The sequence below is a fragment of the Chiloscyllium punctatum genome, chromosome 15, assembly GCF_047496795.1.
Source record: "Chiloscyllium punctatum isolate Juve2018m chromosome 15, sChiPun1.3, whole genome shotgun sequence".
NCBI classification, from domain to species: domain Eukaryota; kingdom Metazoa; phylum Chordata; class Chondrichthyes; order Orectolobiformes; family Hemiscylliidae; genus Chiloscyllium; species Chiloscyllium punctatum.
In genome coordinates, this window is record NC_092753.1 from 76,221,295 (window position 1) to 76,240,293 (window position 18,999).

Sequence of the window (18,999 nt, forward strand, 5' to 3'; positions counted from 1 at the left end):
ACCTCAGGACTCCGGAACTCAATTCCTCTACCAATAAAAGCCAGTACGCCATATGCCTTCTTCACTGCACTATTTACCTGGGTGGCAACTTTCAGAGATCTGTGTACATGGACACCAAGATCCCTCTGCTCTTCCACACTACCAAGTAGTCTACCATTAGCCCAGTAATCCATCTTTTTATTACTCTTACCAAAGTGAATCACTTCACACTTAGCTACATTGAACTCCATTTGCCACCTTTCTGCCCAGCTCTGCAGCTTCTCTATATCCCGCTGTAACCTGCCATATCCTTCCTCACTGTCTACAACTCCTCCGACTTTCGTATCATCCGCAAACTTGCTCACCCAACCTTCTAACCCTTCCTCCAGGTCATTTATAAAAATGACAAACAGCAATGGTCCCAAAACAGATCCTTGCGGAACACCACTAGTGACGGCACTCCAAGATGAATCTTTGCCATCAACTACTACCCTCTGTCTTCTTCCAGAGAGCCAATTCCTAATCCAAACCTCCAACTCACCCTCAATGCCATATCTCTGTATTTTCTGCAGTAGCCTACCATGGGGGACCTTATCAAACGCCTTACTAAAATCCATATATACTACATCTACCGCTTTCCCCTCATCTACCTCCTTCGTCACCTTCTCAAAGAATTCAATAAGGTTTGTGAGGCACGACCTGCCCTTCACAAAACCATGCTGACTATCCTTGATCACATCATTCTTATCCAGATGTGCATAAATCCTATCCCTTATAATTCTCTCTAAGACTTTGCCCACAACAGAAGTGAGACTCACTGGCCTATAGTTACTAGGACTATCCCTACTCCCCTTCTTGAACAAGGGAACCACGTTTGCTAGCCTCCAGTCCTCTGGCACTACTCCTGTAGACAAAGAGGACACAAAAATCAAGGCCAATGGCTCTGCAATCTCCTCCCTTGCTTCCCAGAGAATCCTAGGATAAATGCAATCAGGCCCAGGGGACTTATCTATTTTCACCCTTGCCAGAATTTCCAACACCTCTTCTCTACATATCTCAAAGCCATCCATTCTACTTATTCGTGCCTCAGTATTCATATCGACAACAATGTCCTGTTCCTGAGTGAATACTGTCGAAAAGTATTCATTCAGCGCCTCCCCAATCTCTTCAGCCTCCACACGCAACTTCCCATTACTATCCTTGATTGGACCTATTCCTTCCCTAGTCATTCTTTTATTCCTAACATACCTATAGAAAGCCTTAGGGTTTTCCCTAATCCTACCAACTAAGGACCTTTCATGTCCCCTCCTTGCTGCTCTTAGCTCTCTCTTCAGGTCCTTCCGGGCTACCTTATAACTCTCAATCGCCCCTATTGAACCTTCACGCCTCATCTTTACAAAGGCCGCCCTCTTCCATTTAACAAGGGATTCCAACTCCTTATTAAACCACGGCTCCTTCACACGACCCTTTCCTCCCTGCCTGATAGGTACGTACTTATCAAGGACACTCAATAGTTGCTCCTTGAACAAGTTCCACATATCAATTACGCTCTTGCCTTGTAGCAAAGAAACAAAGCATTGGTCCAGAGTCAGCGTTAATGGTGGAATAAGAGATAAATCTGCTTAATAAAGGCAGACCTATGAAAACAAAGCAGTCCGACACTGGCAGAAAAATACATACAAAAAGTGATTCGTTGTCTGAAGTTGTTGAGTGAATGTAAAGTCCAGCATGCTGTAAAGTTGATGAAGTGTGGCACTGGAAAAGTAGGATCAGAGGAGCAAAAGAATTGATGTTTCAAGACTGGGGTGGGGAAGGGGGTTGAGAGATAAATTGGGGAAGGCAGGATGGGGGCAGGGCTATGGGAAAGATAGGCAATTGGTGAGCGAAGGTAGGTGGTGAGTGATAGGTTTGTGGGAAGGACAGGTAGGTCAGGTCAAGACGGTGGATCTGGGATGGGGTGGTGGGAGTGGCGATTTGGAAACTGGTGAATTCAATGTTCATGCCGTGTTGTAGATTCCAGAGGTGGAAGATGAGGTGTTCCTCCAGTTTGCAGGTGGCCTAGTGTAGGTGGAGGAGGCCAAGAATGGAAATCTGCTCAGGGGAATGGGAAGGGGAGGGGGGAGTTATAAAATGCCTAACTGGAAGAAAAGGTGTTCCTTGACCTTATGTATACTGGACTGGAACAGCTGCAGCGTGAAGGTATGAGAGCATGGTGCTGAATTAAATTGCCCAGCAACTGGAAAGTCAAGGTCGTGTTTATAGATTGACAAAACAGTTTTTGATGAAGGCGGCATTTTTCAATAAATGCGTAGAATGAGCAAGGAAATCACATTACAAATAAACATAACAATTAAGAAGCAGAACAGAAATTAGCTACACAAATCTGTAAAACCTAGAATGCAATGAAACATCAATTTGTTTCACAGATGTATTATAAAACAAAACACGTCACCAAAAGATCAGGAGAAATGAAAGTTTGATCAAACAAATAAGTTTAAAGAGTGAAACTCAAACACAAACTGTTGGAGAAACTTAGCAAGTCTGGCAGCATCTGCAGAGAGAAAATTCTGAAGTAAAGTCATTGGACCAGAAACATTAACTCTGCTTTCTCTCCAAAGTTGCTACTTGGCTTAGGTTTCTCCAGCAATTCATTTTCATTTCAGATTTCCAGCATCTGAAGTTCTTTGTTTTATTTTAGATTTAAAAGAATACCTACCTTATGCTTTGAAATCCATAAGGAAAGTTTGTTTTTTTTTAACAAAAAAAGAAAGAGACAGCCCAATAGAAAAACGAAACTGACCTGGTGAGGTCTTCCATTTTGGAAAATCAAGGTACAGGTTTCATGGTAGGGTCTTAAGGAGTGTAGTGGAACAGACAGACCTTGGATTTCAGGTGCACAGTTCTCTGACAGTGGAGTCACAGGTAGATAGGGCAGTGAAGGACATTTTTGACACAATGACCTTCAGTCAGGGCATCGAATACAGAAGTTGCAAAGTTATGTTGCAGTTGTACAGGATGTTGGTGAGGTCACACTTGGACTATTGCATTCAGTTTTGGTCACCTTATTATAGAAAGGATGTTATTAAATTGGGAAGAGTGCAGCAGAAATTTATAAAGATGTTGCCAAGACTCAACTGTCTAAGTTATAGGGAGAAGCTGGGGTTTTTTCTTCTTTAAAGTTGGTAAGGCGCAAACCTCCCTCGACAAAACCACACTGACTATCCGATTAATCCACACCTAAGTGACAGCTTATCCTGTCTTAGAATTCATTCTAATTATTAGCCCAGACCAACAGTCCAATAATTATTTATTCTAAAATCTCTCACCCTTTTTAAACAATGGTCAACATTTTGAGATCTCCAATACTTTGGTAGTGCACTTCTATCTAATGAGGATTGGAAATTGATCCTCATTAGATATAGGAGAGGTTATTTCCTCTTCAACTGCATTAACAACCTGGGAAACAATCCAGCCCTGCTGATCTATCCACCTGTAAGGGTATCAGTCCCTCCAATACTTTTCTCATATCATGCTTATTATATCGAATATTACATCACTCACTTCATTAACTAGAATGTCTGCGATGAGGCCAAGCCTAACCATCCACAAAGAATCATACAGTATAGATGAGGCTGGTCAACCCATTGTGTCTTTACTGGCAAAGCCATAGTAAAGCCACAGTACTCCCACGTTCCAGCACTAGGCCCATACCCACTTCTATGACCTTGCTGGGCAGTGTATTCCAGATGGCAAAAGTGGGGATTGCAGATGCTGGAGATTAGAGTCAAGATTAGAGTGGTGCTGGAAAAGCACAGCAGGTCAGGCAACATCCAAGGAGCAGGAAATTCGACGCTTCGGACAAAAGCCCTTCATCAGGAAAGGCTTTTGCCCGAAGCGTTGATTTTCCTGCTCCTCAGATGCTGCCTGACCTGCTGTGCTTTTCCAGCACCACTCTAATAGTGTATTCCAGATCACCACCTTCCTTTGGGAGAAAAACCTTTTCCTCGAATCCCCTCCATGTTTACTGGCTTTCACCTTAAAATTATGCCACCATGTTAGATATTTTCTAATCAACCTTGTCTAGTAGCAGATTTCCTAGGTTGGAGGTAGAGGCACTACCACTGTACCACAAGAAGTCCATATCCCCAGTTATTGAGCCTTCAACTAAGTAGAATAGCTACTTTCTATTCCACCTGTCAATGCCCCTCAATCTTATACACCTCATTCAGGTCCCCCTTTCAACCTCCTGTACTCCAAAGAAAACATCCAGCCTTTCAGAATCATATTCATTGTCATACAGCATAGAAACAGGCCCTTTAGTCCAACTAGTCCACACGGACCATAATCCCAAACTAAACTAGTCCCACCTGCCTGCACTCGGCCCATATCCTTCCAAACATTTCTTATTCATATACTTTTCTAACTACCTTTTAAACGTTCTAACTGTATCCATAACCATCCACTTCCTCTGGAAGTTCATTCCACACGAACCACTGTGTTAAAAAAAAAGTGTCCCTCATGTCTTTTCACAGCTGAAGTGCTCCATCCCAGGCAACAACCTGATGAACTACCTCTGCACCTGCTCCAGTACAATCACATCTTTTCTACAGTGCAGAGACCAGATCTGCACACTGTTTAGGCTGCAGTTAGAGTACAAAGTCTTTTATAGCTCTAATTTAGCCTCCTTGTTCTTATCATCTTTGCAATGACTAATAAAGGCAAGTGTCCCATATGCCTTAATTACCCTATTAATCTGAGCCCTCCCACCCTTAAGGATTTGTGGACAAGCACCTCGGGATTCTTATGTTCCTCTGAAATTCCTAGCATCCTCATATTCATAGAGTACTCCCTTGCCTTGTTTCTTCTTCCAAAAGTGCATCAGCACATATTTAAAGATTTACAAGGATGTTAGAGACTGGAGGGTTTGAGTTATAAGGAGAGGGAGGATAGGCTGGTATGTATTTCCCCCTGGAGTGTAAGAGGCTAGGGGATGACCTTGTAGAAGTTTATAAAAATCATGAGAAGCATGGATAAGGAGAGTTTGGAGTTCCCCCAAGGGCGGGGGAATCCAAAACAAGAGGGTAAAGATTTAAGGTGAGGGGGGAAAAGATTTAGAAGGGACCTAAGAGACAACTTTTTCGTACAGAAGGTGGCACACATATGAACAGTGCTGCTCAAGGAAATGGTAGAGGTGGGTATAATTGCAACATTTATAAAACATTTAGACAGGTACATGAAAAGGGAAGGTTTAGGAGGGATATAAGTTCTTCTGTCAGGAAACCTGGACGAATTGGACGAGTTGTTTCCATGCTATATGAATCTATAAATTCTATATACCACTGATCTGCCCATCTGACCTACTGAGTTTCTCTAGCAGTTTCTGCTTTCATTTCCCAAATTATGAGCTGCAACCCCACAGTGGGGTCACAAGATGAGAAAAAGCTGCAAGAGGAGAGGCAGATGTACGATACCCAGCTCCTACAACCCTGATGGGGCCCAGACCCTAAGCAAAATAGGGCGGCACAGTGGTTAGCACTGCTGCCTCACAGCGCCAGAGATCTGGGTTCAATTCCCGCCTCAGGCGACTAACTGTGTGGAGTTTGCACGTTCTCCCCGTGTCTGCGTGGGTTTCCTCCAGGTGCTCCGGTTTCCTCCCACACTCCAAAGATGTGCAGGTCAGGTGAATTGGCCATGCTAAATTGCCCGTAGTGTTAGGTAAGGGGTAAAGGTAGGGGTATGGGTGGGTTGCGCTTCGGCGGGGCGGTGTGGACTTGTTGGGCCGAAGGGCCTGTTTCCACACTGTAAGTAATCTAATCTAATCTAATCTAAAAATAACCATCCCAGGGAGAGAACGAGACAGAGAGACATAGGCATTTCCTAATGTCTCTCTGAATGGGCCAGTTCTCATTTTCAGTTTATGCCTCCTTATTTTAGGTTCTCCCATCAGTGAAAGAACTTTTCTTACCATCTATACTAATTCCTTGCAAAATACTAAAAGCTAATCAAGTCATCTCTTAATCTTCTATAATACAGGAATACAAGCTTAATTTGTATAACCACTTCTCAAAAAAAAAACAGCCTTTGGAGGTTTGGTGAAATTCTAGTATTTGTGTTGCACTCTTTCCAGGGTCAATGTGTCCCTCCAAATTACAGAACACAGGAATACACGTAGTACTCAGATGTGATCTAACCACAATTTTATGCAGCCATAACAAAAAAAAACTCTCCTCTTAATATTTGAACCCTCTAGCTATAAAGCTGAATATTCCATTAGTTTTACATTTTGTTTTGTATAGTCATAAAGATAAGTTCATGAATAGCAAAGGATTGCCAAGCACAGGCAGACAGGACTAGTTTAGTTTTGCAACATGGTCAGCATGGACTGATTCGGCTGAAGGTTCTGTTTCCATGCTGTATGACTTGATGACTGAGATTTTAGTATTCAGAGCATTAAGACAGCAATGGCTACTGTGGATCCCCTCAAATTGGTTTCTGACAGCTGCAAAGCTCCTTTAAATCCTAATTTTTTTTGATGATGAATGTGGCCTAATGTGGTCAGATGAGATTGCTGCTGCTGTGGAAAAAAAAAAGTATGTGTAACCCTAATCCTATTAGACCAATAAAGGATTACAGTAGAGTCCTATTACACTAATTATGAAGTTCCTATTACAGTCAGAATTTTAATACAGTATGAATCCTATTGCTACACTAGGAATGAAGATACAATAGGAATTGGACTACTGACAAAATTGTATCTCCAACCAGCATCTCATTTCTTAAATCAACGTTCTATTACATGAATATTGAGGATCAAATTACTTTTTCTACACTGTTACAGTGTTTTAGGAATTAGCAGCCAATTGCTTCAACAATCAGATCACTGCAATTATCAGCATGCTAATACATCATAACCGTGATTATTTCAATTATTAAGCACCTTGTTGTATCAATAATATCAGGTTCATTTGTGACTCCCACTTACTGGAAGGCTGGGCTCCAATGTTGACATTATGGTGAGGTGGTAGCGTCGTGACAATTGTACTAGATTAGCAAACTTGAGCCCTGACCAATGTTCTCGGGAGAGGGGTCCAAACTCCATCATGTGAAATGCTTGATTTAGAATTCAATAAAATGTGGAATAGACAGTTTGTCAAATAGCAAAAACCCATTTCGTTCACTCACTATTGCCCTTACCTGGCATGGCCTACATGCAACTCCAGACCTAAACAATGTGGCTGACTCAATTACCCCTCCACGGGAGCTTAAATGCTGGGCTAGCCATGCCACACACATCCCATGAACAAATATAAAAAGTTATCCACAACTGACTCAGTTTCTCACCGAGTTCTCATCACTTCAACTGATGAGGAATAACTTGGATTAGCTTTCCTGAGATGCATTTTGTTTAGAGTACTACTTGGAGAAATTAATCTCTTGCAAATTCAATTGGAATCAGTATATAAATAACAGATTTTTTTTAAAAAACTGCATGGAGATGAATTACCAGTTACCTTTTATATTGAGGGGATAACATGGCCCTGCACACAAGGAGAACTCTATGTTCTTTTTCAAATAGGACAATTAGATGTCTCAGTTAGTAGCTGGACCCTTAGGTTAACATTTCCTCAGCACTACAATCTTATATCAGCCAATATTATATGGTCAGATCTCAACTTGTGTAGTTTGCAAGTAACCACAACAAACTTCAACCGTTAGTGACATTTCCTCCCACTTAAATTATCAGTGTTAAGAATGAATTCTGAAAAATTTAAAGGGCAGAACTGTCCTCAATAATGATACAAAGACTCTTCAATATTAAGTGACCAATCAATAAAATGTGAATACCAGTTGTCTTCAAAATATCTTTGCTATCTTGAACCTTCAACTTCACCGATTTAAAGACATACAACTAAGGAATAAGAGGAATTAAAATCTAAATTTAAAAGATTTGCATACACATTTACAGCATTTGAGGCAATTGGATTAATCACGCCTACGCCAGCCAAAGACCTTATCTCATATTCCAGATTTTGGCCCAAAGCCATGGAGATTATGATAATGTGAGTATAATATCCAAATAGTGTTTAAAGGATACAAGAGTATCAGGCTTGAGCACCTTCTCAGGCAGCGAGGTTTAGATGTTTCTTGGCTGAAGGTGGTGAACATGTTGTACTGTGTCTCAGCTACTGAAGCAAAATATCCCACATCCCTTCTTAACCACTTTATCTCCTTAGCTTCAGGGATCTGTGGATATATCTCTCTGATCTTTAGTACTTTCCAGAGTCCTACTGTTAACAGTGCAACCTCTTGCTCTATGAACACCAGTCCCTCCTCACCATGTCCCCCTCCCCAAAAGTGGATTACCTCTGACTTTTCCAGGGTTAAAATTCCATTTGCTACTGCTCGGCCCTGCTGATCAGACCATTGGTATTCTGTTCATTATTTACCAAATCAATTTTATTTCATCCACAAATTTCTTGATCATACTGTCTAGGTTTGACTTGCACCACAAACAGCAAAGGGCCCTAGCACTGACCCCTGTGGAACACCACTGGAAATAAGTCTCTACCATCAACCTCTGCTTACTGCCCCTCACAAAATTTAGGATCCAATGTTCACTTTACTTTGGATCCCATGGACTCTCTTGACCAATCTGCCTTGAGGGACATTATTAAATGTTTTGCTACAATCCCTGTAGATCACATCAAATGCATTGCCTTCAACATGCCTGGATGAATCCTCAAAAGAGACTGAACAAATTTAGTTGAACATTACCTCCCCTTAATAAATCCTTGCTGATTATCCCTGATTTTATCAGCATGTTGCCTGGTTTGAATGGTATTAGTTATGAGGAGAGACTGTACAAACTTGGTTTGTTTTCACTTGAATGTTGAAGGATGAGGTACAACCTGATAGAAGTCTGCAGAATTATGAGAAGCATGGATAGAATGGATAGCAAGAGCCTCTTTCCCCCAGGATTAGAAATGTCAAATACTAGGGGATGTAGGTTAAGGAGAGAGAGGAAAGGTTTGAGAGAGATGAGAGGCAAAGTTTTTGTTTTCAAAACACAGGGTGTTAACTACTTAGAATGCTCTGCAAGAGAAGGCAGTGAAGAGAGGAATATGAACAGTGTTGAGGCAAACGATTTTTAGATTAGAAAGGCTTCATATGTCAGTGGGTCAAATGGCCTGTTTGGTGCTGTACTGATCTATGATTTATCCCTCATTAATCAGCATTTCTTACAGAGCAGACATACTCTGTCCCACAAAATTCAAAGTGGCTTCTCTACCATAAAAATTAGACTTACAGGTCTGATCTATCACTTCCTTCCTTTTATAAGGACATTAGAACACTTCTGACACAAGTGAAATGCTAAACATTACTACCAGTGCATCCAAAATTTTCTCCCTTTCCTCTTTCAACAGCCTGGGATACATTTTATCTGGGACTGCAAATTTATTCACTTTTTAGGCTGCTAAACTCACTCATACCTCCCTTCTCTCACCACGTTACATTTCTTCACCTCGATGCCTACATCCTTTCCTATTGTGAACACCATTGCAAAGTAAGAATGGAGAACTGTTTCCACACACTCATTACCTCAATACTTCTTAATGGGCACCCCTTCTCTAATTGTTCTCTTGCTCTTATATATTTAAAGACCTTTGGAGTTCCTCTATCCTACCCACTAATGCTTTCTCATGCACTCCCTTCTCTCTCTCTCTAAAATTCCCTTTTTAAGATTTCTCCTCTCCCTCTTTACACATTTTCTACTGCTGCAGGGACCTTGCCAGACTGATTTCGCTGCTCGTTGGATGCTGCGCTCTTCCAGCACCACTAATCCAGTATTTGGTTTTCAGCATCTGCAGTCATTGTTTTTACCAGATTGAACCCTGTCAATCTGTCCGAAATTATTTTGCAATCCTAACCGTTCTGTCCTTTGACATCCAGGTCTCTCCAGTCATGGTCCTAGCCTTTGTCTTTACAAGAAGTTTTCCCTGTACTCCCTCTATTTCCTCTTTGAATACCTCATTCTGCTCTGACAGTTTAGCTCCAAGCAGCTGTTCCCAGTACACTTTAGCTAATCAAATTTGCCTTCATAAAGTTAGTCTTTCCACAGCTTAGAACCTTTACCCGTGGTCAATCATTATGCTTTTTCAAGACTCAGGTTTAGCATAGTAAAAACCAAAAAAACTGAAGATGCTGTAAATCAGAAAAACAGCAGTTGCTGAAAAAGCACAGATGCTGCCAGACCTGCTGAGAAGAGAAATCAGGGTTAATGTTTCAGGTAAATAGGAAAATGTGAGTTTATAATTTATGGAGGAGGTAGGGGTAAGGAGTAAATGATAGGTGGGGATAGAGCCCAGAGGGAAGAACAATAGGAAAGACAAAGGATTGGATAACGATCTGGCTAGGAGAGTAAATAGCTGTCAATGGAGGCCATTAGTGGCTAACAATAGGTAGTGTGTAATGGCAGACTATGTGAAAACAAGGCCTGGTGTGGGGCTTGGTCATAGGATATAGCATTTTCCTAGCTACCATTAGTTCTGAAGAAGGGTCACCAGACCCGAAATGTTAACTGATTTCTCTTTATAGCTGCTGCCAGAAATTTAGGGTAGAATCATAGAATCCCTAGTGTAGAAACAGGCCATTTGGCCCAACAAGTCCATACCAACCCTCTGAAGAGTAACCCACTGGGACCTATTCCCCTACCCTATTACTCTGCATTTACCCCTGACTAATGTACCTAACCTACACATCCCAGAACACTGTGGGCAATTTAGCACAGCCAATTCACCTAACCTGCACATCTTTGGATTGTGGGAGGAAACCCACGCAGACACGGGAAGAATGTGCAAACGCCACATAGACTGTCGTCCATGGCTGGAATCAAACCCAGGTGTTTGGAATGGTGAGGCAGTTATGCTAACTGCTGAGCCATTGTGTCACCCCTGGTAATGATTACTATTTGCAAAATGCTACCTAATTCCAAAACACGCCATCAGACTGGGCTCATTTTTAAATACTGGGTTTTGAGCTGCCCCATGAACCTCAATTATCCAGCATTCAATTATCCGAATTTCTGTTTACCTGAACAAGATTGCAAGGTTTGATGCTTGGCTAAATTGTGTTATCCATCATTCGATTATCTGAACAAAATACTCCCTGCCCGAGGCATTCAGATAATCGAACTTTTTCTGTACTGGTGAGAAAAGTTCTCCTGGATGCAATTTAAGAATTGTTGAATCTCTATTTTGCATAGTAGAATGATCCCAGTTAATATTTGGGTAGCTAAAATCTTTATTGCCTTATTATTCTTAACTTCCCCAAAATTTAAGAGAATTTGGCCATCTGTCTTGCTCACTCTGATAATTTGAAGGTCTACAGTAAGTTTGGCCTTAGTGTGTTTTACTTCTACCCATTTGGTCTCATTTTATGATCTTTTCAAAATAACTGCCCTCCTCATCGATATAATTGATTCCTTGATCAATATTGTGACACCCATCTCCTCTACTATCTTTATGGGCGGCACGGTGGCACAGTGGTTAGCACTGCTGCCTCACAGCACCAGAGACCCGGGTTCAATTCCCGCCTCAGGTAACTGACTGTGTGGAGTTTGCACGTTCTTGCCGTGTCTGCGTGGGTTTCCTCCGGGTGCTCCGGTTTCCTCCCACAGTCCAAAAGATGTGCAGGTCAGGTGAATTGGCCATGCTAAATTGCCCGTAGCGTTAGGTAAGGGTTAGATGTAGATGTAGGGGTATGGGTGGGTTACGCTTCGGCGGGGCGGTGTGGACTTGTTGGGCCGAAGGGCCTGCTTCCACACTGTAAGTAATCTAATCTAATACAAAACCACTGAATACAGAAGTGCCAGTCCTGCCATCTTTCAGCCAAGTCTCAGTCATAGGCAGGTGGGAGTATGACATCACAGCTCTATACCCTCAGCTCAGATTTGTTGTCCATTAGTTGATCACAATACTATTGGTATATTGCAGTCAAAAGTTTTCTGTAGCAGTATCAGCAACCAGGATAACTGCTCAAACTCAGCTCCAATCATAGCGGGGGGGGGAGAGCAGGCAGTGGAGATCCTATGATCAGGAGACCCAGAGCAGCACGTGATAAATTCTGAGATTGCAACAGCAGCTTGTGCTTTTGCATTTGATGCTGCTGCTTCAATCATAACAATGCACTCAGTCTCCACTCTGATTGACAGCCAAGTTGCAATTATTTCAGTTCCACAAATTGAACTAGCCCAGAATGCCTGTTCATATTTAAATTTTTGACAGCAATACCAAAAATCCACCAAATAGCAGGTATATTTGAGACAAAGCTCATGCATTAGAAAGTCATTTCAAGAGAGACAAGTGCAAGGTAGGTGACAGAGTGACATGTTGAATGTCATAGTTTTGACATTAATTGTGAAAACTTTAAGGTATTATTATATTTGAGTTATTTTTATTCTTTCATATGATCACGCTAGCATTAGTCAGACCAGAATTTGCTGTTCATCCTTAATTACCTTTGAGAAGGTGGTGGGAAGTAGACTACCTGAACTGCTGCAGCACATTTGGTGTGGACACACCCACAATCCTTTAGGAAAGTAATTCCAGGTGTTCAACCCAACAACAATATATTGCCAAGTCAAACTTTTAAAAGAACCTCAGTTGCTGGAGTGCATCTTGGTACATTGTACATACTGCTGCTACTGTGCATCAGTAGTAGGTTCAGTGAATGTTAAAAGTGCTGGATAAGGTGTCAACCAAACAACATTGCACTGGATAGTAGCAAGCTTCAAGTGGTGTTGGAACTATATTTTTCCAGGCAAGTGAAGAATATTGTCTAACTCATGATGTGCCCTGTAAAGCAAGCTTTAAAGGACTGAAGTTGAGAGTAACTTTCCACAGAACTCCAAGCCTCTGACCTGGTTTTGTAGTCTATTTATGTGCCTGACGTAGTTTAATCCTTGATCAATGGTAACCCTCAGAATATTAATATATTGGGGTGGGAGAGAAGAGACGTGGGGTTTTCAATGATAATACTGCCATATTTAAGTAAACATTACAAATCTGTTTTGTATCTGGGAAGAAAATTGTATAATATATTAGAGTCATAGAGATGTACAGCACGGAAACAGACCCTTCGGTCCAACCCGTCCATGCCGACTAGATATCCCAACCCAATCTTGTCCCACCTGCCAGCACCTGGTCCATATCCCTCCAAACCCTTCCTATTCATATACCCATCCAAATGCCTCTTAAATGTTACAATTGTACCAGCCTGCAGCTCATTCCATACAGATACCACCCTCTGCGTGAAAATGTTACCCCTTAGGTCTCTTTTATATCTTTCCCCTCATCCTAAACCTATGCCCTCTAGTTCTGGACTCCCCAACCCCAGGGAAAAGACTTTGTCTGTTTATCCTATCCATGCCCCTCATAATTTTGTAAACCTCTATAAGGTCACCCCTCAGCCTCAGATGCTCCAGGGAAAACAGCCCCAGCCTGTTCAGCCTCTCCCTGTAGCTCAGATCCTCCAACCCTGGCAACATCCTAGTCAATCTTTTCTGAACCCTTTCAAGTTTCACAACATCTTTCCAATAGGAAGGAGACCAGAATTGCATGCAATATTCCAACAGTGGCCTAACCAATGTCCTGTACAGCTGCAACATGACCTCCCAACTCCTGTACTCAATACTCTGACCAATAAAGGAAAGCATACCAAACACCTTCTTCACTATCCTATCTACCTGCGACTCCACTTTCAAGGAGCTATGAACCTGCACTCCAAGGTCTCTTTGTTCAGCAACACTCCCCAGGACCTTACCATTAAGTGTATAAGTCCTGCTAAGATTTGCTTTCCTAAAATGCAGCACCTCACATTTATCTGAATTAAACTCCATCTGCCACTTCTCAGCTCGTTGGCCCATCTGGTCAAGATCCTGTTGTAATCTGAGGTAACCCTCATCGCTGTCCACTACACCTCCAATTTTGGTGTCATCTGCAAACTTACTAACTGTACCTCTTATGCTTGCATCCAAATAATTTATGTAAATGACAAAAAGTAGAGGGCCCAGCACTGATCCTTGTAGCACTCCAATGGTCATAGGCCTCCAGTCTGAAAAACAACCCTCCACCAGCACCTTCTGTCTGCTACCTTTGAGCCAGTTCTGTATCCAAATGGCTAGTTCTCCCTGTATTCCATGAGATCTAACTTTGCCATTGAGTAAAATTGTCCATGTTAGTACATTGCTGTTAAATAAAAGCCCAGGCCCACTATGAATGGCTACATCATTTTTTTTTAAAGTGATCTTGAAAGTCAATGTAAATACAAGGTCACAGCATTTATTTTGGCAAATGACATAACTAAATTAAAAACAGAACAGTGAATTTGCTAGAGGTGAAAACTACAGCTTTTATATGCACAAATGGTTCAGCCAACTATATTCGATGTCTACATTATTTTCAAATATTGTATAGATTTTAAAATCATTAATCTTTTTGTACATTAAACTTTAGCACATAGCAGGACTGTACAAAAACAACAGTAAACAGTTAACTTTGTACCAGTGTCAGCATTATGTACATTCAATCCTTGATAAGGCAAACAAAGTCCTCCCTAAAACATTCAATGCCATCAGAAATGTCTCTTTTTGTTACTAACTAGCTCCAGAAACGATAAATCTCTCCAAATTCTCATAGTCCAGTAAAGAGGTATGAGGTATGAAGTATAAAATAAGTTTGGCATTTGTTCTCCTCACTCAGTAACCCAGCTGCATTACAACAAAACTTCTGTAGAAAAACGATTGAAAGACCTGACTCAGGAGGGGAGTAAGACCTCAAAAAAGCAGAACAGGTAAGAATGGCCAAACCACCACTTTCATGACTCAATGGAGGAGGATAGCAAGAACATGTTGCAGAGTAAAAACGTTTCCAAGTCAAAAACGTTTGTACATTAGCGTGAATATCAACAGCAGGAATTCAAAACCACACAAGCTCTCAGATTGACTATGCCCAGACAAAGCTGCATTTCGCTTCAGGCAGAAATAATGGCAATTTCTACACAGTGACCATCAGCAATAACCTGAGAAAGATGACAATCATTCTGGAGAACACCATCTGGTTCCCCACAGTTTCAATTCAAGCCAACATATACTTCAAAAATATTTAATGAGACTAATGCAAGGTATTTGGCCCACCATGTGTGGGGCAGCTCTTGAAAGAATTACTGAGTTAGTAGTTTTGTTTTTTAAAAACAATGTCCCTCATTGTCCAGCAAATGTTTTCTTCCTAAACATTTATCTAATTCCCATGTGAAAGTTATTAATTATTTCCAATATATTTTCAAAGTGATCATAATTTGCAACATAAATTGTCACTGCATGTAACATGTCTCTTTCAGCAATCTCTTTATAAATGTTTTTTGATTATTGACCCTTCTGCCACAAACAACTACTTCCCTTTACCTAGTTTATCAAGATATCTTGCATTTCGATCAAATCTCTGCTTAGCTGCATCTAATACCAGGAAAGTGGCCATTTCTCCAGTATCACTATTCAACTGAAGATTTTCATTTAGTATCATTTTAGTAAACTTCCTCCACAAACCTTTAATATCCTTCTTGAATTTTGGTGCCTCAGGTGAGCATTAATACTTCAGCTACTGCCAACTCAATATTTCATAAAAACAATTAGCATCACTACCTTTCTTCAGTGCTCCAGGCACCTGATAAAAAGCTGAGGACCCTGTGTGCCTTTTTAAAAATGACTTCTTAACTTATCCTGCACATTTAATGGATATGAGTACCTATACACTGAGTTAAAAATCACACAACACCAGGTTTAGTCCAACAGGTTTACTTGGAAGTACCAGCTCCTGATGAAGGAGCAGCAATCCGAAAGCTAGTGCTTCCAAATAAACCTGTTGGACTATAACCTGGTGTTAAGATTTTTAAACTTTGTCCACTCCAGTCCAACACCGACATCTCCAAATCATGACTACCTATAGACTGAGGTCTATACTTCCTAAAACCCTTTTAAACCTGTACCTTTTAGTATTTAGGAAATTGCATTTCCTCATTATTTGTACCAAAACAAATCACTTTAAACTTTTTTAAAAAAGTTTAAATTTTGCATGTAAGAAGAAATACTCTACATAATGCTGACAACAGTGCAATCTTTAAACAAATGCCTCATTTAGCAATGACTATGCTATACTCAGAAGCTCTGTTCTTAAGATATTCTTAACCTTGCTTTACCTCAAGTTACAATATGAACATATATATTGCTGTTTTATTTATGCAACATGGTCCTCCAGTCATTCTTACACCTCAGACTACCCAAGTACAAATCTCATTTCTATTCCTGTCACATCCAGGTTGAAGGAGGAATGAATTAATTGCTCCTCGCTGCTGCAGTGCTGTTCAAGATATGCTGACTGTGGGATCAGATGGTTTAAATTTCACCTGAATCCATTCCATTGCCATCACCAGTCATCCATTTCTCTGCACCTCTATCCAAATCAAGAGTGAAATGACAGACAGAGACAGACAGACAGATGTTTGTTCTGTGAAACAAGTAATTTACACTATTAGAATCTAGAATCCCGAGAGTGTGGATGCAGGCCATTTGGCCCATCAAATCCACACTAATCCTCCAAAGATGACAAGGTGAAAAACTTCTGTGCTTTTCAAATTCTCACTACAGACAAGATTATTCCTTCATGAGGACTGATTTGCATTAAAATAGTTATGCCTGAAGTATAACTTATTTTAGAGTTTCAACAATGTATTTATCAACAGCCAAGAAAGTATACATAAGACAGACACAAACTGCATGATCTGAAGGAATTGAATAATTACTAATCCACCTACTGATGTCTGAGAAGGACAAAGGCATCTTTAATTACAAAGTCAGGCTCACGAAATTCTAGACGACGACTTAATTGTTGTTAATCACAATAGCAGTTACTAGGAAGTGACCAGTAATCAAGATATTGGTGAAACCTAGTTCCTGGGTGACAACCATTCCACTGAAATTTGACATCACTTGAACTTGAAGAAAGCCGCATCTATTACTCACAGAGAACAGCTACAGCCCTAGACTCAAACAGCAGACAATCCTCCCGGTTTCGGGTTTCTACTATCACACTGTAAGGACTGGGTGGTGGATCCAGTTTGTGATAGATACGATATCCTTTGCTGAATGCCATCTTCTTTAATGCCCTGTCGAAGGAGATAAAAGACAGGTCATTTATCGGATCTGACGGACAGTGACACACGCACACTGCCACCCCACATCTCAGATACGGCCAAGTCTTCATCGGTTTAAGCAGCCATGAAACATACTGGCGTTCTCAGCTTTTGATTTTTTTAGGCAAAAAAAAAAGAAAACTGATTTTGAAACGGGTCACGTCTTCTCCCCTCCCTCCACTAAATCGTGGCACATTAAATATTAACAGATTTGTTTTAAGCACAGTCAATAATCCTGAAGCAGGGTGACAAATCAGGGCTGTCAATGTGATTAGTAAAAATGCGTTTCGTCGGGGTAACTGTCAGCAGACAAAATCCAACAAAACAAGTCCGAGGGGAGTGGGATGGGCGGCTGAAAGAGCCTCCCTTGGTTGCTCTTACGGTCTTCAGCCTGTCAGGTTGAGGAAGAGGGACAGACCGACAGGGCACAGCGGATAATTTCCGGCAGTGAGGAGCTCCAGCCTCTGGGGAAGGGCTCCTCTCCCCTCTCTTTCCTTATTTCGCTGGCTGCTTCCCGCGTTTGAACGGTCCACTATCGAAACACAAACCTGCGACTGACCGGTCGTTCGGCCCTTCCCTCAGCTCCTCTCCCGGCGGCGAGCGAGATTGAAGCGGCGGCTGCCGACCGTCCGCTCCTTCTCCGCCACCTGACGCCACTTCCTTGGAAACCGATCCGGCTGTCAATCACCGCGAGGGTCCCGCCTACCCCCCTTGTGACGTCACCTCCGGTACCGGGGCTCAGCATCAGCTGGTGGCTCATTGTTGCAAACCAGGTACATGAAGTATCCCTCGGCTGGGAAACTGGGACTGAGGAGGGAACTCCAGCTAGCGTGCTGCTTCACATCTTATTGTTCAGATATTATTATTCCTGTTATTGTCCCTGCGTGCTACCAAAGGGCATCCTTGTGTTTTTAAAGCCAGTTTCAAAATCTGATTTGGAGATGCCAGTGTTGGACTGGGGTGTACAAAGTTAAAAGTCACACAACACCAGGTTATAGTCCAACAGGTTTAGTTGGAAGCACTAGCTTTCGGAGCGCCGCTCCTTCATCAGGTGGTTGTCAAAATCAAAATACTGTCTCTCTGCTGGTAATACCCCCGCAGCAGTTATCCAGAGGTAAAAAAAAACAGAGCTAACGTTTTAGGTTGTTGACCTTTTATCAGAATTCATTTGAACCTTAGACGAGGAGCAGACTAGACCATTCAGCCATCGATTCTGCTCGGCCGTTCAGCAGGATCATGGTTGATTTGATAATCCTCAACTTCATACATTGCTCATGACCAAACCGTCAAAACAATTACAGAAGCCCACCCAACTATTACATTTGGGCGATATAAGACTGGCCACGTTGACGGGTGTTCATGTTATTAATCTAGGACTCTTCTAATTCCTGAAGAAGGGCTGATGCCCGAAACATTGATTCTCCTGTTCCTTGGATGCTGCCTGACCTGCTGCGCTTTTCCAGCAACACACTTTCACCTCACTTTCTCCAATCTAGGACTCTTGTCTGGTATTGTCTCTTGGCATCCCTGACGGCTTTGTGAAGATCATACCTAAAATTCCTAAATAGGTCAAGGTCGCCTGACCTGAACGCTTCAGACCCAGACTTCAGTAGGGAGTGGATCTTCCAGTCCTTCCATGGTTTCCAGTTGGGGAACACTCAGATTAACTTATGTGGCACAGAGCACTCTGTATATTTGCTAACACAGAGATGTACAGCACAGAAATAGACCCTTTAGTCCATATTGTCCATGCTGACCAAATGTCCTAAGTATCTT

The 18,999-nt window shown here is 41.7% G+C and overlaps 1 protein-coding gene across 10 annotated transcripts in view; it reads right to left on the minus strand.

Annotated features, from left to right (window-relative positions):
* Positions 1–17,904, minus strand: part of synj1 (synaptojanin 1) — a 99,687-nt gene extending 81,783 nt beyond the window's left edge. For 9 of the 10 annotated variants that reach the window (XM_072585505.1, XM_072585503.1, XM_072585511.1 and 6 more), the window contains exons 1-2: positions 17,772–17,904; positions 17,054–17,196 (exon numbers count right to left, since the gene is read on the minus strand). In XM_072585505.1, coding sequence (XP_072441606.1) covers positions 17,054–17,183 — 130 coding nt within the window. In that variant the 5' untranslated portion in view covers positions 17,184–17,196; positions 17,772–17,904. The remainder of the gene's footprint in view (positions 1–17,053; positions 17,197–17,771) is intronic. The other variant, XM_072585502.1, reaches the window with a different exon arrangement.
* Positions 17,905–18,999: the final 1,095 nt, after the last annotated feature.